The 22,001-nt window shown below is 48.7% G+C and overlaps 2 protein-coding genes across 2 annotated transcripts; both read left to right on the top strand.

Annotated features, from left to right (window-relative positions):
* Positions 1-1,566: 1,566 nt before the first annotated feature.
* LOC127199828 (olfactory receptor 4D2) lies at positions 1,567-2,502 on the top strand. Its single transcript, XM_051157815.1, has one exon. It carries the CDS (start codon positions 1,567-1,569, stop codon positions 2,500-2,502), a length of 936 nt encoding a protein of 311 aa, XP_051013772.1.
* Positions 2,503-5,920: 3,418 nt separating this feature from the next.
* LOC127200548 (olfactory receptor 4D2-like) lies at positions 5,921-6,930 on the top strand. The gene is given in 2 exon segments (XM_051158903.1): positions 5,921-6,181; positions 6,184-6,930. Coding segments are annotated over 2 exon segments (1,008 nt in total).
* Positions 6,931-22,001: the final 15,071 nt, after the last annotated feature.

Raw genomic sequence — 22,001 nt, 5'->3', positions numbered from 1 at the left:
TCTCTATGTAGCCTTGGCTGTCCTAGACTAACTTTGTAGACCAGGCTGGCCTCAAACTCACAGCAATCTGCCTGCCTCTACTTCCTGAGTGCTGGGATTAAAGGCATGTGCCACCACCGCCCGGCTACCATCTAGCCCTTGCTCCTACAAATCTGTCAACCCCAGCTCACTCTTGCCTGCACACATGTCCTGTGGAACCTCACCAGTTACCTACGAGGCTTCTGAGCTGAGGCGTGGGAAGCAGGTGGACAGGCCAGGGCTCCAATTGTGTCTAGTGAGCACTTGATGAGTGCACTGGCTGGTTTTCTGCCAACTTGACACAAGCAAGAGGCATCCAGAAAGAGGGAGCCTCGGTTGACGAAATGCCTCCATAGGTCTGGCTGCAGGGTATTTCCTTAGTTAGTGACTGGGGAGGGCCCAACGTTGTGTGTGGTGCCACTCCTGGGCTGGAGGTCCTGGGTTTTATAAGAAAACAGGCTTAGCAAGCCATGAGGAGCAAGCGAGTAAGTAGCACCCCCTTCCATGGCCCTTGCATCAGCTTCTGCCTCTACGTCCCTGCCCTGCATGAGTTCCTGTGCTCACTGCTTTTGATGCTGAGCTTTACATGGAACTGTGTGTGTGTGTGTGCGTGCAAATCTTTTCCTCCCCAATTTGCTTTTGGTCACGGTGTTCCATCACAGCAACTGTAACCCTACCTAAGGCAAGAAGAAACTGCTGCACACCCTGTAACTGTTTGTTCAACCTGCCCCCACTAACAGCTCCATGCTAAGTACTTTCTATTGTCAGGTCCTGGGCATCTTCTGGGAACATGTGCTTGAGTTGACGAGGAGGCACTGGCAACATGAAGAGTCGGCTAACACTGGGATGTGTTAACTATGTTGAAACGGCTACAAACCAGTAAAGACTGGACTAGGGGAGGATGATGAGGTGGGGACACTCAGAGCAGAGTGGGTACTGCGTACTATTCCAGGCATGGTTATAGGGACTTCATGTATGTCTTTCTATATATTCCACAGAAAATGAGAAAATGGAGCTTTTTTGTTTTTTGGTTGTGATGTACCAGTTGGGATCTTAATAAAACAAGTCATCCACTTTTGGTGACATCTCAAGGAAAACAAAACCTGAAATTTACTCCAGAGACTCACTAACTGTCCTCCCACTGATATTTGGATTTGGGCTGGCAGGCTGCACACTCTTCTGCATGGCTTTAAGGCGGCTCGCAAACTTGGCATGGTACCGTGTGGCCTTCAGTACAGCACTGAAGAGGCTGAGAACGGAGCATCCTGAGTTCGATGACAGTCTGAGCTACATAACCAGATCCTGTCTCAAGAGGTGATGCCAACAAATGCCACACCAAAACACTTGTCTCCTCAGTGTGTGCACCAGGACCCACTAACCCGTTCTTCAGAGACAAGGCAGCGGGCAGTATCACTGTCTTCACATGAGGACGCCCATCGTACAGACATGAACAACTCAGCCTGAGCCCCTGCATATGAGGAGGGCAAACAGTTACTTCTTGCATTTGGATCTGTCAGCCACTTCCTTTAGGTGTATGCAGAGGACACCATGGACCCAGGGAACCTCACGTGGGTGTCAGAGTTCATCTTCCTGGGGCTCTCACAGACTCCTGAACTTCAACTCTTCTTGTTTCTGGTGTTCCTGTTTGTCTACAGCACCACTGTGGTGGGAAACCTCCTCATCATAGTGACGGTGACCTCGGATCCCAGGCTCCACACACCTATGTACTTCCTGCTCCGCAATCTCGCTGTCATAGACCTCTGCTTCTCCTCGGTCACTGCCCCCAAGATGCTGGTGGACTTCTTTCACCAAACCAAGACCATCTCCTATCGAGGCTGCATGGCCCAGATCTTCTTCTTCCACTTCCTGGGAGGAGCCATGGTCTTCTTCCTCTCAGTAATGGCCTATGACCGCCTGGTAGCCATCTCACGGCCCCTCCACTATGTCACCATCATGAATACCCAGCTCTGTCTGGGACTGGTGGTGACAGCATGGATCGGAGGCTTTGCCCATTCCATTGTCCAGCTGTCTCTGATGCTCCCACTGCCCTTCTGTGGCCCCAATGTCCTGGATAACTTCTACTGTGATGTTCCCCAAGTGCTGAGACTGGCCTGCACGGACACCTCCCTCCTGGAGTTCCTCATGATCTCCAACAGTGGGATGCTGGATGTCATCTGGTTCTTTCTCCTCCTCATCTCCTACTTGGTCGTCCTGGTGATGCTGAGGTCCCACTCGGGGGAGGCGAGGAGGAAGGCGGCTTCCACCTGCACCACCCACATCATCGTGGTGTCCATGATCTTCATTCCAAGCATTTATCTGTATGCCCGGCCCTTCACCCCCTTCCCCATGGACAAGGCTGTGTCCATCAGCCACACGGTCATGACCCCCATGCTCAATCCCATGATCTACACGCTCAGGAACCAGGAGATGCAGGCAGCCATGAGGAAACTTGCAAAGCGCTTAGCCATTTGCAACAGAGAGTGAGATTTAACTAGGAGGACTTTACATCCGAAATGTCTCTAAACGTGTGTTATCCTGAGTGAACAGTGAAGGAAAGGACTTCTTGTTTTGTTTTCTGTTTTGGTTTTTTGAGACAGGGTTTCTCTGTGGTAGCCTTGGCTGTCCTGGACTCATTTGTAGACCAGGCTGGCCTTGAACTCACAGCGATCCACCTGTCTCTGCTTCCTGAGTGCTGGGATTAAAGGCATGCACCACCATCATCTGTCAGGAAAAGCCTCTTACCTACAATAAATCAGCTTGCCCAAATATCTCTTGATGACTCCCCTCACTCGTTAGTGCATTCCTTTTTATAAAACCAACAGTGGATATATTATTACATTAAAGAACTTTGAGCCGGTGAGGTGGTTTATCAGGTAAAGGCAATTATTCCTGAGAAACCTGACAACCCACATAATGGAAGGGGAAGGCTGACTCTTGGAAGTTGTCCTCAATCTCTGTATTTAAACGATGGTGTGTGTGTGTGTGTGTGTGTGTGTGTGTGTGTGTGTACAAGCATGTGTGCATGAATGCAAACAGAAACATAAATGTTAAAAATGCATGATTAAATTAAAAAACAAAATATTCAACAATTTTACAAATAAGAAAATTCTGAGCGTGGAGGCAATTCTGTCCAGGTTAAGAATAACTATGCTAGCCGGGCAGTGGTGGTACACGCCTTTAATCCCAGCACTCAGAAAGCAGAGGCAGGCAGATTGCTGTGAGTTTGAGGCCAGCGTGGTCTACAAAGTGAGCCCAGGACAGTCAAGGATACACAGAGAAACCCTGTCTGGAAAAGCCAAAAAAAAAAAAAAAAAAAAAAAAAAAAAGAATATGCTAAACTGGGTGTGGCAGTGCATGCCTTTAATCCCAGCAGAGCAGGTTGACTTCTGTGATTATGAGGCCAGCCTGGTCTACAACTCGAGTCCAGGATAGCCAAGACTACACAGAGAAACCTTGTCTTGAAGGGGAAAAAAATTACTAGGCTAAGACACATATCCTTCTCAAACTCCCAGAGAGTCTCTTTTGGAAGTTGGTCAGTATATCATACAAATCTCTAAAATTCCCAGTGTTTTTGGTGCTTTGTGTCCCCCAGGAAGATCTTTCAGAGAACATGTGCAGTGGGACATATGGAAACTTTAAAAAAAAAAAAAGTCCCATGTTGCTGCGCAGGCCTCAGTAGTAATGAGCCCAGCTCTGTCTCCTGAGCCCTGTCCAATAGGCTCCCCCGGGGACATTCCCTGTTCCTCTAGGGTCCCACCCATGTAGCGCATGTGAAGGACGGCCAAAGACTAGAAAGCTGAAGTCATGACAAAGGACCTCCAAGAAGATGTAAGCCGTGAAGTCCCATGCTCGGCCTAAGGTGAGGGAAAGGGGCTTGCTCCCCCCGCATAGTGGTCAGCTGTGGGGAGGACCTTGCAAATGTCTGCCAGTAGGTGGGAGTAAATAAGTCACATGGAGATGATGAGAACCCAGCTAGAGACTGCAGGTGGAGCCAGAATGTGACATTAGCCACAGGTGCCCAGGTTACGTGTGAAAACTACGAAGCATGTTTTCAGGAAAACCAATGGGAAATTCTCTGCATAGCGGCATGTAGCAAGCTTCCGTTATTAATTGCTGATTCATGAAGTTTGCTCACATTGTTGAAACAACTTCTGAGTTGTTTTGGCTGCTGCTAGGTCACCAATGTTAAAGAATTTTAAATATTTCACAATGTTAAAGTATTTAAAATGTAGTTAATAGAAGCAACAGAAACAATCCTAAGTGCCATGATGGAGTGTTTGTCAACTGCTTTTGGAACTCCAAAGTTAAAGAATTTATTCTCTCACATAGGTTTTTTGGTTTTGTTTGTTTGTTTGTTTTTGTTTTTTAAAGCAGGAATTCCTATCAAGGAGGTAGAAATAACCATGTGGAAACTGTCCGTTCTTTAGACAGCAAATGGGTCCTTAGTGACACGATTGCAAACATAAATGGAGGTGGCATTTATAGCCTTGTACGAAATACTGAAAGGGAGTCGCATGTGTATGTATAAACATGTTTTTCTACCATGATTCTATGTACAGAGCACGGTAGCCTCTAGGAGTTGGAGGATTAGGCTGTGGGTACTCAACAGTCACTGCAAGCACAGTCCAGAAGGACTCATTCAATCAGATGGCGACTGTGTGAAGTGGGGGTGGGGCATGAACACAGGGAAGGGAGGGACAGGAAGAGAGTGCTCTCCAAGGTGGTAGACTGCCATAGAGCAGTGAACCCAGTAAGAGTGAGCAGGGGATTAGGGGCTTGCACCCCCACTCTATCTGTCGCTCTACACCAGCTTGTCTAGTTGTGCCCACCCCTGCCCACTCTTTCCCCCCCCCCACTTTCCACTCTTTTTTCTGCTCTATTTATTATGCTTCCTTTCCTTGTAATCTTCCTTTACTCCATCAACTCCCATTTCTTTGCCTCCAACTCCTTCCCTTTTCTTTTCTTTTATGACAGCTTGTAAAACTGATCTCCTTAGAAGAGCTTCATGTGTCCCTTCCAGCAGCCCTCATCCGTTATCTCTCAGTTGCTTGGACCTCTTGCCCTCCATTTCACTTCTGTCTACGCACTTGTCCTGTGGAGCCTCACCAAACAAGAGGCTCCTGCCTTGGGTAGTGGGACGCAACCTCATATTAAACCCATATGAGGACCCGGCTGTTGTATAATATTCACCCACTGTGCAAGCAACAGCAGATTCCCCAATAAATATCACCTATTACCAGGAGGCGTACCTCTAGAAACAAATGAATTTTGAAAACCTGATCCATGTGCCCAAGAGCTTGTGACTTGTACAGTAAAAACACAGACACAGGGAAGTCTGCTACTATTTTGCCAGTGTTAATGCTGTGTGAAAACAAGCACAAAAATCTAAAGACTGGAATAGAGAGGCGGGGACAAGAACTACCCTGGGACACAGAGGTGTAAGGATTTCAAATGTGTCATTCTTTACTCAATCCAACAGAAAACTCAGGCAAGAAAGGCTTTCTTTTTTTATTTTATTTTTATTATTTTTTATTTTTTTTAAGAAAGGCTTTCTTACTCCCAGCTGCACCTGTCAGAACTGAAATCCCAAACAAGTCAGTTATTCCTCGTTAACGCTGAAAAGAAAAAAAAAAAGGAACACCTGAAATTTATCCTAGAGCATCTCAGTTTGTCTTCTCATCTTGGGAGGGACAGCTTTCAGATAACTCATGAATGTACACTCCAGAGCCTAGTTGTGTCTTCAGAGACAAGGCTGTGGGCAGCATCACTGTTTTCACATGAGGACGCCCATCGTACAGACACGAACAACTCAGCCTGAGCCCCTGCATATGAATAGGGCAAACAATTACTTCCTGCATTTGGATCTGTCAGCCACTTCCTTTAGGTGTATGCAGAGGACACCATGGACCCAGGGAACCTCACGTGGGTGTCAGAGTTCATCTTCCTGGGGCTCTCACAGACTCCTGAACTTCAACTCTTCTTGTTTCTGGTGTTCCTGTTTGTCTACAGCACCACTGTGGTGGGAAACCTCCTCATCATAGTGACGGTGACCTCGGATCCCAGGCTCCACACACCTATGTACTTCCAGCTCCACAATCTCACTGTCTTAGACCTCTGCTTCTCCTCGGTCACTGCCCCCAAGATGCTGCTGAACTTCCTCTATCTGAGGAGAAGACCATCTCCTACCGAGGCTGCATGGCTCAGGTCTTCTTCTTCCACTTCCTGGGAGGGGCCATGGTCTTCTTCCTCTCAGTGATGGCCTATGACCGCTTGGTAGCCATCTCACGGCCCCTCCACTATGTCACCATCATGAACACTCAACACCGTCTGGGACTGGTGGTGACAGCATGGATAGGAGGCTTTGCCCATTCCATTGTCCAGCTGTCTCTGATGCTCCCACTGCCCTTCTGTGGCCCCAATGTCCTGGATAACTTCTTCTGTGATGTCCCCCAAGTGCTGAGACTGGCCTACACAGACACCTCCCTCCTGGAGTTCCTCATGATCTCCAACAGTGGGATGCTGGATGTCATCTGGTTCTTTCTCCTCCTCATCTCTTACTTGGTCGTCCTGGTGATGCTGAGGTCCCACTCGGGGGAGGCGAGGAGGAAGGCGGCTTCCACCTGCACCACCCACATCATCGTGGTGTCCATGATCTTCATTCCAAGCATTTATCTGTATGCCCGGCCCTTCACCCCCTTCCCCATGGACAAGGCTGTGTCCATCAGCCACACGGTCATGACCCCCATGCTCAACCCCATGATCTACACGCTCAGGAACCAGGAGATGCAGGCAGCATTGAAGAGACTAGGGATGCATCTGCTAGCTTGTTTAAAAAAAAAAAAAGAGTATGGATGGGCAAGGGACTTGCCTGTGGTCTGTCCTTTCTGGAATCTACATCCTCTCTCTGCGTAGCTTAGGTGTGTTTGCATAGTCTGTCTTTGTAAAGAATCCGTCCTGAAACTTAGTAACAGTTTTGGTTTGAGTCAAAACTGTTTCAGATAAGCTCAGCTATTTGGACACTTGGGTCCCAGCTGGTAACTAGGGTAACTGTGTTGGGAGGGTGTAGAACCTTTGGGATCTAGGATCTAGCTCATTGGCATGGGTTATTGGTGAAGGCCTTGGAGACTAGAGCCTATCTCCGCTTCCAGACCTCTCTGACTCTTGGTGCACCCAATACATTGTGTTTAGCTCTCTTGTGTCCCCGCTGCCCCATACTCCTGCCATCAAGGACCAAGCCGCTTCACCCACCAAGTCTTCCCTACCTGGATGGACTCTGTGTCCTGAAACCCTGAGCCAATGCACACATCTTCCCCCTGGAGTTGCTTCAGTCCCAGTGACTCAGCAAATGGGCTTTGTAGGGAAAAGGGAACTGTTCTCTTTGTGGTTAAAGTTTGTCAAAAGTATTCTAACACTCCCACAGTGACAAGAAATGCTTGCTTGTCCCTGAGCAGCCATAACCTCTTTGTCTCTCCTCTTATGGATAGATTCTTCTTCTTTTTTGTGGTGATGGCATCTCTCCCAGTTGAGCATTTTTTGTGTGTCATTCCTCTCCTAAACATTTCCTCTCTCTCTCTCTCTCTCTCTCTCTCTCTCTCTCTCTCTCTCTCTCTCTCTCTCTCTCTCTCCTCTCTCTCTCTCTCTCTCTCTCTGTGTGTGTGTGTGTGTGTGTGTGTGTGTGTGTGTGTTGGGACATACATGATTTGCATTCCTAGTCTGGTATCGGAGCTCTGATCTTCTCATTAAACTTCTGGCCATGGATGTCCTGCCTTAACTCTCTTTGTGTCACGGCTTCTTCACTGAGCTGGCTTAAACCGACAACCTCGATAATGTTACAATCTGTCAAGATCTGAGCAGTGTGCACGAGGATCCTATGGAGGACACAGAATGTGGGAGGAACTATGGCTTGTCACCCTTGACATTTTTCTTCTGTCAGCTGAATCACGCACTGAAGCGGCCAGAAATTTCTCTGTGATGTGACAAGAGGTGCAGAGAGTGTGCAGACACAGTGAGGGTGGCTGTGCACTGCACCCGAAGAGCAAAGCCCATAATAAGCAGGCAAATAAGAGTCTGGCTACCTCCTGCCGTCCCCACCCAGCCTTATTTTCAGAGCCAACAAATTTTAGTTTTTTGTAAATTGTGATCAGAATACCCATTTTTTTTAAAATCAATAATTCATTTCCCCATTGTTCACTTTTATTAATTTGCATTTGGGGCTTGGTGCAGTATTTTGATTTTGATAGAATACACTGTGTAATATTTTGTTGACTCTTGGTTCACTGATCTCTTTCTGGCTTTTCTTCTTTCTCCGTCCCCTTAGCTTCATTGATCACTGTGAGTTCAGTCTTCACGGCCACCCAGTTCACTCGTGTGCTTTGCTTCCCACTGCCACACACCTGGTTTCTCCTCCTCCATATCAACTGTGGAAGGGTGTCAGGTAAAAGAGGAGCAACAGGTTATGGCTTACATTGCAAGAGAGTTGTACCGCAGACCAGTCCAAATTAAGAATTTTGGTTTTTTAAAAATTTTTGGATCTATGGGCTAGGGTGAAGGTTGAACACCTGAGTTCAACCCCAGAATCTATGTAAAAAAAAATCTAGGTGTGACGGCATGCATCTTTAAGCCCAATGATGGAGAGACAGAGGCAGGGGGATCTCTGAATATATCTGGGCAGCCAGTATGACCAAATTGTTAAGCTCTGGGTTTGATGAGAGACTTGTCCCAAAAAAATAATGTGGAGAGTAATTGAGGGAGACTCAACATAGAACTTTGGCCTTCATATGCACGCGCGCGCACACACACACACACACACACACATGCATTAGCATACATACATGGGAACACATACATCACGTCCATACTTATATACCACAAAAACTTCAAAAAGGAATACAAGGTTTCCTAGATGTAAAAGTCTACTGTGGGAGCAAGAAGCCATAAGGACGGACCCCACACGCTCTCTTCCTTTCTCACTCCATCCTTCCTTGCCTTCACATGCCTTTCTTGCATACGGCAAAAGAGGGGACCATTGTTCTAAACTGAGACCCTTGTTTTATTGTTTTTGTTTTTTACTCCCTGCAGCTGCCTAGCTCAGTCTACCAGGCTTCTAGTGACTTCTTATGAAGGTAATGTGATTAAGCTGGTGTTTTAGTTAGGGTGACTATTCTGTGGTGAAACGCCATGACCAAAGCAACTTGGGAAGGAAAGGGTTATTTGGCTTACACGTCTACATCACTAGTCCATCACTGAAGGGAGTCAGGGGCTGCAGGCAGGAGCTGATGCAGAGGCCATAGAGGGGTGCTGCTCACTGGCTTGCTCAGCCTGCTTTCTTACAGAGTCCAAGACCATTCACAAATGGACTGGGCCCTCCCCCATCAATCACTACTTTTTAAAAAATGCCCCACAGGCTTTCCTGCAGACCCATTGTATGGAAGCATTTTGTCAATCGAGGTTCCCTCCTCTCAGATGACTATAGCTTGTGTCACAATAAAATAAAACTATGCAGTACAGTGAAGTTGGGCCACCTTCCCCAGTGGCTGGGGGATGTTCAGGTTTTTGTTACATAAATATTATCACACTGTCCCTCTTCAGCAAAGGTTGGGGGTAGAGGTTGTTTCAAGGGAGTGGTGATGGAAGTGGGCTGGCATCTCCAATATTGTCTGTTATGAAAGCAATACAAACTACATCCCTTAAAAGGCACCATCCGTGCCAGGCGTGGTGGTGCACGCCTTTAATCTCAGCATTTGGGAGGCAGAAGCAGGCGGATCCCTGTGAGTTCGAGGACAGCCTGGTCTACAAAGCGAGTCCAGGACAGTCAAGGCTACACAGAGAAACTGTCTTAAAAAAAAAAAAAGAAAAGAAAAGAAAAAGAAAAAGAAAAAGCGCCATCCAATCCATTCGTCCTTAGTTATCCCTAGATGTTCATGTGTTGTATTTGTTCACTGAACACGTGTTTATTTTGAGTGTCTGCAGTTTACCCATTCAATCCTATTGTAGTTTTTCCATGTGGGTTCTTAGGGAAAGTTCTCGGTTTTGTTTTGGCTAATGCAAGAGAAGAGAGACCACCCCGCCTTTAGTGGAGCATGAAGGACCAAGACACTCTGAGGGGATACATGTGGTAGTGTCTGTGGCAGAACATGCAGTGCTCACCCAGAGATGGGGTGATGGGATGAAGACAGAGACAGACGTAGGAGATCCTCTCAACACTGCCTGCCATGAAAGCAACAAGAAAACACCCCTTAAGTGTCGTCATCCAGTGGACCTGCTGGACAGGAGGCCCTAGGGAGAGTCAGAGACAATGACTCCTGCCCTGGATATGCTCTTGACAGATGCAGGGGCACGATGTAGACTTCCTGCGCAAGTCGTATGGGAGTCATTTCCTGTGGAGAATTTATAAACAACATTAAAACTACAAAAAATGCTTTCTTATCACCACACCCTGGCAATCTTAAACAGTGTCAGCCAGGTTAATGCATGTGTGCCCGCTTTGTCTCTTCCAAATTCATTCCTTCTCTCTGTCTGTCTGTCTGTCTGTCTGTCTCTGTCTCTCTCTCTGTCACTTACATTATGGTTATGGACACTCCCACACACACATGGCTCAAGTGTTCAAGGCTTGATAGCACCATTTGGGTGGGTGAGCATGAGTGTAGGAAGAAGGTCCCTGTTTTTTGTTTGTTTTGTTTTTTGTTTCTTTCAAGACAGAGTTTCTCTGTGTAGCCTTGGCTGTCCTGGACTCACCTTGTAGACCAGGCTGTCCTCGAACTCACAGTGATCCGCCTGCCTCTGTCTCCTGAGTGCTGGGATTAAAGGTGTGAACCACCACACCCAGCTTGACAGTTCTTTCTTATGTGTAGCTCTTTCCTCACCCCTTGGCACCACAAGGAATGGACCTCTCCCACCACACACACTCTCACTGCTGTGACGATCAGCCTCATCATGGCCCAGAATGAGCAGAACCAAGGACTGCACACTGAAATCGCTAGGACCATGGCTTACTCTAAGTCCCTCCTGCTTGAAATAGTGTTTTTCAACTAGTTAGCTGTTGGTATGTGTGGGTGGTGGTGGTGGTGTGTGGTATGTGGTGTATGTGTGGTGTGTGGCGTGTGTGTGGTGTGTGTGTGTATGTGTGGTGTGTGTGTGGTGTGTGTGTATGTGTGGTGTGTGTGTGGTGTGTGTGTGTGTGGTGTGTGTGGTGTGTGGTGTGTGTGTGGTGTGTGAGCTGTGTGTGTGGGTGAATGGTACTGTGTGTGTGTGTATGTATGGTGTGTGGTGTGTGTGTGGTGTGTGTGTGTGTGGTGTTGGAGTGTGGGTGTGGGGTGAATGGTGTGGGTGTGGGTGTGTGGAGTGTGTGTGGTGGTGGCGTGTTGTGGGGGTGAATGGTGTATGTGTGTGTGTGTATGTATGGTGTGTGGTGTGTGGTGTGGTGTGTGGTGTGTGTGTGGTGTGTGGCGTGTGTGTGGGGTGAATGGTGTATGTGTGTGTGTGTATGTATGGTGTGTGGTGTGTGGTGTGTGTGTGGTGTGTGTGTGGTGTGTGGTGTGTGTGTGGGGTGAATGGTGTATGTGTGTGTGTGTATGTATGGTGTGTGGTGTGTGGTGTGTGTGTGGTGTGTGGTGTGTGTGGTGTGTGGTGTGTGTGTGGTGTGTGTGGTGTGTGGTGTGTGTGTGGTGTGTGTGTGGTGTGTGGTGTGTGTGTGGTGTGTGTGTGTATGTGTGTGTGTGTGTGGTGTGTGTGTGGGGTGAATGGTGTATGTGTGTGTGTGTATGTATGGTGTGTGGTGTGTGGTGTGTGTGTGGTGTGTGGTGTGTGTGGTGTGTGTGTGTGTGGTGTGTGGTGTGTGTGTGGTGTGTGTGTGGTGTGTGTGTGGTGTGTGTGTGGTGTGTGGCGTGTGTGTGGTGTGTGTGTATGTGTGGTGTGTGTGTGGTGTGTGTGTGGTGTGTGTGTGGTGTGTGGTGTGTGTGTGGTGTGTGTGTATGTGTGGTGTGTGTGTGGTGTGTGTGTGTATGTGTGTGTGTGTGTGGTGTGTGTGTGGGGTGAATGGTGTATGTGTGTGTGTGTATGTATGGTGTGTGGTGTGTGTGTGTGTGTGGTGTGTGTGTGTGGTGTGGTGTGGTGTGTGTGTGGTGTGGTGTGTGTGTGGTGGTGTGTGTGTGTGTGTGTGGTGTTGTGTGGTGTGTGGTGTGTGTGATGTGTATGTGTGTGTGTGTGTGGTGTGTGTGTGGAGTGTGTGTGGTGTGTGGAGTGTGTGTGGTGTGTGGGGTGTGTGTGGTGTGTGGGGGGTGTGTGGTGTGTGTGTATGTGTGGTGTGTGTGTGGTGTGTGTGTGGTGTGTGTGTGGGGTTGTGGCGTGTGTGTGGTGTGTGTGTATGTGTGGTGTGTGTGTGGTGTGTGTGTATGTGTGTGTGTGTGTGGTGTGTGTGTGGGGTGAATGGTGTATGTGTGTGTGTGTATGTATGGTGTGTGGTGTGTGGTTGTGTGTGTGTGGTGTGTGGTGTGTGTGGTGTGTGTGTGTGTGTGGTGTGTGGTGTGTGTGTGGTGTGTGTGTGGTGTGTGTGTGGTGTGTGTGTGGTGTGTGGCGTGTGTGTGGTGTGTGTGTATGTGTGGTGTGTGTGTGGTGTGTGTGTGGCGTGTGTGTGGTGTGTGGCGTGTGTGTGGTGTGTGGCGTGTGTGTGGTGTGTGGCGTGTGTGTGGTGTGTGGCGTGTGTGTGGTGTGTGGCGTGTGTGTGGTGTGTGGCGTGTGTGTGGTGTGTGGCGTGTGTGTGGTGTGTGGCGTGTGTGTGGTGTATGTGTGTGTGGTATGTATGGTGTGTGTGTGTGTGTGCTGTGTGGTATGTATGATGTGGGTGTGGTATGAATGGTGTGTGGTGTGTGTGGTGTGGGTGTGGGTGTGTGTGGTGTGTGTCTGGTGTGTGTGTGGTGTGTGTGTGGTGTGTGTGGTGTGTAGTGTGTGTGGTGTGTGTGTATGTGTGTGTGTGGTGTGGGTGTGGGTGTGGGTGTGTGTGGTGTGTGTGGTGTGTGTGTGTGGTGTGTGTGTATGTGTGTGTGTGGTGTGGGTGTGTGTGGTGTGTGTCTGGTGTGTGTGTGGTATGTGTGGTGTGTAGTGTGTGTGGTGTGTGTGTATGTGTGTGTGTGTGGTGTGGGTGTGTGTGGTGTGTGTCTGGTGTGTGTGTGGTGTGTGTATGGGTGTGTGTGTGTGGTGTGTGTGTGGTGTGTGTGTGTGTGGTGTGTGTGTGTGTGTGTGGTGTGTGTGTGTGGTGTGTGTGTGTGTGTGTGTGTGGTGTGTGTGTGTGTGGTATGTGTGTGTGTGGTGTGTGTGTGTGTGTGGTGTGTGTGTGTGTGTGGTGTGTGTGTGTGGTGTGTGTGTGTGGTGTGTGTGTGTGGTGTGTGTGTGTGCGCGAGCGAGCGTGTCTGCATCAGGGTGGTCTGCTACACTGTCTGTGTGATGCAGGATGCTGAGAGAACTGAGACAGTCAGAAGAGAACCAGACCGGGCTGAAGAAAACCAGGAGATGGTGGGAAGCAAGGGTGGGCGGTGAAGGAGGGGCTTGTGCGGACTCTACAGTTTTATCGGTCAAAGCTGGGAATGCCTGACTGCTGAGGTGAAGGTTGAGAGGGGGAAGGGAGCTGACCCAGGTCTCCACCTCCCAAGCTAGAGGACTTAAGAGCGACCCTCCAGTCCAGCCCTTCTGAGACCCAGGAGATGGAGCCATGGGTCCTTGGACCTGCCTTACAGCATCAACTGACAAAGAAGCTCTGAAGACCAGGAGTGGCTGCTTTGTGGGACGATTCAGCCCAAAGGAAGGAAATTTCATTTCCCCTTTTCTACCCCATTCTACACCAAAATAGGCAGTAGATGCTGCAAAGCCAGAGGAGATGAGTGAGAGAGCAGACCGTTCCCCACACTCCACCCTGAGACACCTAGACCACAGACTTCCCTGGGACACGGTGCAAGGACTTAGAGTAAAGGTTGAAGAGCATTTTATCTTATTTTATTTGGTTTTTCTAGACAGGGTTTCTCTGTGTAGCCTTGGCTGTCCTGGACTCACTTTGTAGACCAGGCTGGCGTCAAACTCATAGAGATCCTCCTGCCTCTGCCTCTGCCTCCGCCCAAGTGCTGGGATTAAAGGCGTGCACCACCATGCCCGGCAGCAGAACATTTTAAATCACAGGCACAGTATATGCAAGATTAAAACCATGCATTGTTCTCATACACAAAAGCAATGGGAAGTGATAGAATTGGACTGAGGTGTTGCTGAGGGAGAGGGCCGCTAGGAGGAGGGGGAAGGTTGGTGAGGTGTTACATAGGAGCAGTTTAGGGAGAACAAAGCCTTTTTCAGGTTTATTCTTCAATGAGTAGCGGTTACTTTAAACAGGTGCTTCTCTAACCCATAGCACAAGAATAGGTGTGGTCTTCTCATTCTTCTCTCTCCTGTGATTACAAAAGTAAATAAATATACACATAGAGTACAATAGAAATTAAAAAACCTAGTTCTGCTAGGTGGTGGCGGTGGTGGCGGTGGCGGCGGCACACGCCTTTAATCCCAGCGCTCGGGAGGCAGAGGCAGGTGGGTCTCTGAGTTGGAGGCCAGCCTGGTCTACAGAGTGAGTTTCAAGAAAGCCAGAGCTACTCAAAGAAACCCTGTCTTGAAAAACCAAAACCCAAAAACAAAACAAAAACACCCCCAAACCCCCAAACAACAACAAAACAAAAACAAACAAACAACAACTCCAAAACCAAAACCCAGTTCCTGTGGCCAGTGATGGGCCCTTACTGAGTGTGCTGGTGGAACCCTGTGTGAATACAGCCTGACCATTCGGCCGGGTAACCAGGGTTCAGACTCAGCCTCTTTACAGCTCCTTCCCAGTCCAGCATTTATTCAGACAATGCTTCATTTGAAAAGCACCAAAAATATTAATAATGTAACATTTCTTTTTTTAAAGTCAGGATTATTTGAGACCAACTGCAGCATAAACTCAATCACAAATCTGATGTGGCAGTACTTGGACATTTAAAACAAACAGGCCAACAGTACTCCAACCCATCCAGGGATTCTCACTGGGCCAGAGCCTCATCCCAGCATCTGAGGCAGGAGGATTGCATGCCTAAAGCCTGCCTGGTCCACAGAGTAAGTTTCAGGTCAGCCAGGGCTACACAGAGAAACCCTGCCTGAAAACACCAAATATTAGTTAAGATGCAGGGATAGTTGGATCTCTGTGATTTCTATGTAGTGAGTTCTGGGACAGCCAGGGCTATGTAGAGAGAAACCTTTTTTTTTTTTTTTTTTTTTTTTTTTTTTTTGAGACAGGCTTTCTCTGTGTAGCCTTAGCTGTCCTGGACTCGCTCTGTAGACCAGGCTGGCCTTGAACTTACAGCGATCCACCTGCCTCTGCCTCCCGAATGCTGGGATTAAAGGCTTGCGCCACCACTACCTGGTGAGAGACTTTAAAAAAAAAAAAAAAAAAAAAAAAGGTATGAGTGCCTGCACATAGGCATGTGCACCTTGGTGTGCCTGGTATTCATAGAGGTCAGAAGAAGGCATCAGATTCCCTGGAAATGGAATTACAAGTAGCTGTGAGCTGCCCTGTGGGTACTGGGATCCTGGCTTTGGCCTTCTGTGAGAGTGGCAGGTGTTCTTAACTGAGGAGCCATCTGTCCAGCCCTCGGTGCCTGGTTTCTACTGTGGGTTCTAGGATCAAACAGTTTGAGTGACAAGCATTTTATTAACTGAGCTCTCCCTAGCCCTGTGCTGGTCCTTTATGAAACTCCTGTGAGCCCCGGGGAGCTGAGGAAGGATCCAGACTTCCCTCTCAGATTCCTGCCGACTCCTATTCCAGGGCTTCTGTCCCCACAGGCCAAGCAGACAGCCCACAGGATCCTTATCCTGTGTGTGTGTGTGTGTGTGTGTGTGTGTGTGTGTGTGTGTGTGTGTGAAGTCTCTCTAGACCGGCTGCAGAATGGCACTCAATCTTCCTGCCTCTTGCTGAGACGGATTAGCAGTTCAAAGAGGTCAAGTTCTTACAGCCACACAACCGGGGGTATGGGTATTGTCCAAGTGTGGGTAGTGGTGCTGGACTTCCAAGCCCCCTCTCCAGAGCCCCAAGCTACATTTTAAGGAGTTGTTAAGTAAAGGTAAGGAACTCAGAGCCACCTTTTTCAGGATCACATAATATCCCCAAACCCACACCCACACCCACACACAGAGAGACACAAACACACCGACACAACCACACACACACAGACATACACACAGACACAGACACACAAAGACACAGACACACAGACACATACACAGACACACACACACACACACACACACACACACACACATGCACGCACGCACACACCCTCCTGGCCTTGGTTTAGTGTGCTGGCACTAAAGTTTAGGCAAGCTCTTTTCCCATGCACCTTTCAGTTATCACTGGGACATTGGGACAAGTAATCCCCTTTGCAAGGAGCCCTTGGGGCAAGAGTGGGGCTGCCAAGCCCAGAGCCTTTGCTGTGTCCCCTGTCTTAATGGGCGGTTGGAGCAGAGGAGATAAAGAGATCCAATCAGGCCTGTGGCCAGCAGTTCCACCATGATGGGTAGACCGTTCTTATGAAAGTGATTGCAGAAGTTTGAGGGTTCAGACTGCCTGGGAGGATGGGCAGGAAGGTTTGTCCAGTGATGTTGCTTAAAGTACCTGAGAAGAAAGCTGTCCTCATGGTCCAGGGCCTAGCGAGCAGTCTTCAGGGTCTGGCCTGCCACAGCATTCACTGACCCACAGGTAGTCTGATCCAGGGAGAATAGTGACCCAAAGGTACTAGGTCCTGGCATGTTCAGGCACAAATCCATCTCCTGGCCTATCAGCCGTGGCAGGCAAGGTCACAGCGAGCACATCCATTCTGTAAATCCTATTCAGGCCTGCCAGGCACGCTTAGGTATGAGGCTACTGTGAGCCTTAGCCTTTTCTGTGTGGAACTGGGGGAATATAATCTGTTTGGAAAGAAGCTGTGAGATTAAGGACCAGAGGGCCTAAACCTGCTGAGTCATGGCCAGTAATGACAAGGATTCCCTGTGGGTGGATGGGGCGCTCAGTGGGAGTCAGCCAGGCTGAGAGAGAGAGAGAGAGAGAGAGAGAGAGAGAGAGAGAGAGAGAGAGAGAGAGAGAGAGAGAGAGAGAGGACTTGTGATTTGGATTCAAGTCTGGAAGGCAGTAGACTTAGCTGAAAGCCATTGTGTTTAGAAAGCAGAAACATGGGAGGCTTACACAGCAGATGGGGCAGGAGTCGGGGCCTGTCCCCCAATCCCCACGCCCCAGGTGCCTCTTCCGGTCAGGAGGAGCTGCTGGGGGTGAGAATGAGACAATAGGAGACACTGGGCAGACTTCGGCTGGCGGGACCAACTCCTCCGTGGCCCCATATTTTTGAAGTCTGAGATGGAAGGAAGAAAGGAGGGAGGGAGGAGGGATGAAGGGAGGGAGGGAGGAGGGAAGCCGGGAGCACAAGCAGGTGAGAAGGTGGCTGGCCAGGGGCCCATTTATTGAGCACTCCTGGAAGTCTTTCCTCCTCCTTCCTCCTCTTTCCCATCAGTGCTGGGCATGGAACACATGCCCACATCCTTGAGTCACACCCCTGCCCCGAGTATGGTCCTCCTCATAGGTGGGTTTGCCTTGATTTGTTTGTTTCAGCCATTTCCCTTTCAGAGGAAGAGCTTGCCCTTGAGACTTCCAAGCCTGTGGCTCAGTCAGGCCTCGAAGGAAACTTACCCAAGCCCAGAGGCAGGGTCTAGGCTCCACTGGCTGAGAGCTCACACAGCCAAACATCATTAACCCTCAGCCCTGTGGGGCATCCTGATGGCTGTCCCAGCATGTAGCCCCCTCGCTTAGTGTCCCGCGTACCCTCTCTTTTCTCTGATGGCTCAGACTCCTACCCTCCACTCTGGATCTGTGGCCTATCTGGCCCCCTGGAGAAGGAAGAGGGTTTGAGAAATACTACTAGGTCAGGAAGGGATAGGTTTTCTTTTCCGGGGTGATCTTAGGGGGTTAAGGAAGAATGTAGCTCACTTCTGAGCCCCTGCCCAGCCTGCTGCTGGGTGCTGAATACACTCCCACCGCCCAGAAGATGGACATGGTGTCAGTCCTTCAGGAAAGTTCAATGTGTGCTATGAGAAGCATCACTGTGGCGTGCCCCGTAGATAAAAAGGGGTATCTGGGGGTATTTGGGGGTGAGCAGGAAATGGCCTATGGAGGGGTTCCTGGAGGAGGTTGGGGTGAAATGAGTAGTTATTCTGGCAAAAGGATGTGCCTAAGGAGCTAGAGGTGAGGGCGAAAGGTGTAGCCAGTAAGGCTGGGGTGTGGGGAGTGGTGGGGAGGAATAAGAGTAGAGGCTAGAGAGCTGCTGCGAGCCTGAGGAGGTGAGGAAGCATCCTAGGTCCCTGTCATTCAAAAGACAAAGCACAGACTCCTCAGAGTGACCAGGTCACTCTGTAGGACAACTTGTGAGCAGCCCCTTTCTCTCCCCCCAGTTCTCAGGGCTCAGTGATCCCCTCCTCCTTCCTACAGGGACCCAAAGTATGTGTAGGGGGGGAGGTAGTGGAGGGACTAGAAAGCCTCTTGTCTTGTCACTAATGGAGGAGGAAGCTGTTCCCCATTGCACAGAACCCAAGGGGCTCTGGGAGCTTAGGTGTAGTTTTTACACAGGGTCAGATGGCTCGCGCTGATCACCCTGCCGTTGTCACTCTTAATAATTTCAGCGATAAAATTCTCCTCCCCAAGCACAGTTTGAGTTGCTCGGTATGCTAAGTAATTGCTGCAAATACTGTTTAACTTTAATAAACTCTCTGAGCTTCAAGTTAGTGTTTTTTTTTTTTTTTAATTGCTCATAAGCACTGTGGCTAATTTAGTAAATTCCCAGTGATACCATGGCTGCCTCAGCTGTGTGTATCTTCTTCAGAAGTAAGGGCTAAGCTGTGCACTTTTGCATTTAAATCTCTTGGTTGGCTGGGGATGTAGCTCGGTTGAAAGAGTGCTTGCCTACCATGCACAAGGCCCTGTCAGTCCCGGGTACCACATGAGCTGGATGTGGTGGTATGTCCCTGCAATCCCAGGTCTGAGTAGGAGTGGTTAGGAGAAGGAGCCCAAGTTCAAGATCGTTTTCAGCTACAAAGCAAGTTTGAGGCTAGCCTGGGCTACAAGAAACCCTGTCTCAAACAAAGGCAAAAATAGTTGATGTAGATGATGATAGCACATAGTACTCATAAAGTTGAAGAGATAGAATTGGATTTCCTTTTAATTATGTTGTTATATATGACGGCGGGCATTTAAATTAATAGTTTGGTTTAAAGCAGTGTGTGAGAATCGTATCTTTTAAACAGATTTATTTTTTATTAACTTTTTAACTTCTTGTATATATACGTGTCTGTGTGTGGGTATGTGCATATGAGTGCGGGTACCCTGGAAATCCAGAAGAGGGCACTGGATCTCCCGGACCTCCAGTTACAGGCAGTTGTGAGCTGTTGAATGTAAGCCCTGGGAACTGAACTCAGGTCCTCTGGAAGAGCAGTACCTACTTTTAACCACTGAGCCATCTCTCCAGCCTTGCAAATTGTATCTTTCGTACAATTTGCCTCATGCATGAAATATTTGTTTATTTGTACCATCACGATCAAGCCCCTTCTCTTTGAACTCCTGTTTGTTCGGTTTTGTGGTGATATCTTGTTGAGGAGCTCAGGTTAATCTTGGACCTCATCAGCCTCCCGCCCCCCCCCCCCCCCGTGCTGGGATCACAGGGGTGCCGCTGCCCCTGGCATAATCGCTGACTTTAAAACGAAAGAACAAACTGAGAAAGTGTAATAATGTATTGAATACTAAAACTGCTAATAGAAAGCCAGGTGTGGTTGCATAAGCCTGTAATCTCAGCCCCTTGGGAGGTGGAGGCAGGAGGATGAGTTTCAAGCCTTCCTGGTCTTCATGAGGTTCTGTCCCAGACACCAAAACCAACCACCAGGACCATCAACAAATCTAACAATATGTAGATTTTCTCCTTTGACTCAAGACACACTCATTTAATTTAAAAACATGAATCCATTATTCTTTACCTATTGTACAAATTAGTGTGTTTGTATGTGTGTATATATGGATACATGTATGTGTATGTGTGTATGCATGCATGCATGTTTGTATTTGTTTATTTATTTCCAGACACAGTCTCATGCACTTCAGGCTGACCTCAAACTTGCTGTGCAGCTGAGGCTGACCTTGAACTCCAGATCCCCCATATGTATGTATATATGTATATGCATATATAGACATATATATTTTACTGGCATGATTATATCCACAAAGATCATTTCTGGCCATTATAATTTGTTGTACTTAATGAGTATCATTCAAAATGATCTTAATGGACAGAGGAGGACACTGAAGGAGGCCCTAGGGTCTGACACACTTGATTGCCACTTAGCTACAAGGAAAATCTCCCCCAGTGAGGTGTTGTGAGAAAAGGCCCATGGAGAAAGGCATGGGGATTCATGGCCTTTGCCTACACCTCCCTTCTGGTCCCCTCTGATTGCTTTGACTACAGAAAAAAAGTCAACGTCGGCGTAAACCACCATGAGCTATGGTGACCCTGCCTGTCTGTCAGACCTGTGCCTTAGAGAAGGGCATAGTGGGCGTCTAGGCTGGAGAACCTCATCAAGGGCTCTGTCCCTTCATCACTGTCCCTTCCCTTAGGTCCTGGTACTTCCAGCCCTGAGAGAACTAGGAGCCTCTCTTTGGAGGCTTCCCTTTTTAAAGATTTAGGCCTGAAGGATTCCAGAAGCTTTTACATTCTTCTCTCCTTCCAACAAGCCGAAGTCAATGGCTGTCTGAGAGACAGCCTGGTGTGAATGTAACAGTTGACTAGGACAACAGGTTTCTCCTCCTCCTCCTCTTCTTCTTCTTCTTCTTCTTCTTCTTCTTCTTCTTCTTCTTCTTCTTCTTCTTCTTCTTCTTCTTCTTCCTCCTCCTCCTCTTCCTCCTCCTCTTCCTCCTCCTCCTCCTCTTTTTCTTCTTCTTGGTTTTTTGAGACAGGATTTCTCTGTGTAGCCTTGGCTGTCCTACACTCACTTTGTAGACCTGGCTGGCCTCAAACTCACAGAGATCTCCCTGCCTCCGCCTCCCAAGTGCTGAGATTAAAGGCGTGCGCCACCACACCTGGCTAATAACAGGCTTCTTTAATGCACTGCTGAGCTAGGCACTGTGGTAGCACATCACGGTGCTCTCCCAGGCAGCTAGGGAAAACCTCCACTGTGCAGGAGCAGGCCTTTGGGCTGAGCTGCTTGCCTGACTGGATGATGAGATTTCGTCAGGAGCTTTTTTTGGGGGGGGGGCACTTCTTTGAGCCACTCTCAATGGGATCCTTGGTGTTGAGTGCAGAATTTGGGCCTCATCTTGACTAGGGAGGGGGTCAAATATGGCCTCCTGGAGGGAGCTAGGTAAAAAGGAACATTAGAGGGTAGGGAATTACAAACAGAATATCAGCAAGATTGGGGCCAATGGACAGGGTTCCATAGGTGGGCAACTGAGTGTAAGATGAAGGAAGCACCTAGCTCCGGGGATTAGGAAAGTCACGTGACAAGCCATACTTCTTCAGGCTCTTGCATAAACTTTTACCTGCCAATCCAGACTCTCATCATTATACTGAGCAGTCAATAAGCCCAAATTGTTAAGATACCCAAATATGCCCAATGCAGCAGATAGGAATGGGTCTAGAGCCCAGGCTCTGTCCCTAGGTCATTCATCCTCCAACCCCACTGCAGCCCATCGCTGTGGCCTCTCACCTACCTGCCTGCTGCTAAGGAACTAGTGGCTCCTGTTGGGCATAGGGTCCCTGGAAGGAGAGCAACCGGGCATACCCAGTTCCAGCCTGGGCCATCTGGAGGGGAGGGGAAGCTAGGCTGTGCACGGTTACAGTCTCTCGGGATGGCTGTTCTGGCTCACAAGTTTGGAAACTGAGGTCTAGAAGGGCGGC

This window comes from Acomys russatus, chromosome 16, assembly GCF_903995435.1.
Source record: "Acomys russatus chromosome 16, mAcoRus1.1, whole genome shotgun sequence".
NCBI classification, from domain to species: Eukaryota; Metazoa; Chordata; class Mammalia; order Rodentia; family Muridae; genus Acomys; species Acomys russatus.
This window is presented reverse-complemented; position numbering and strand designations above follow the sequence as displayed.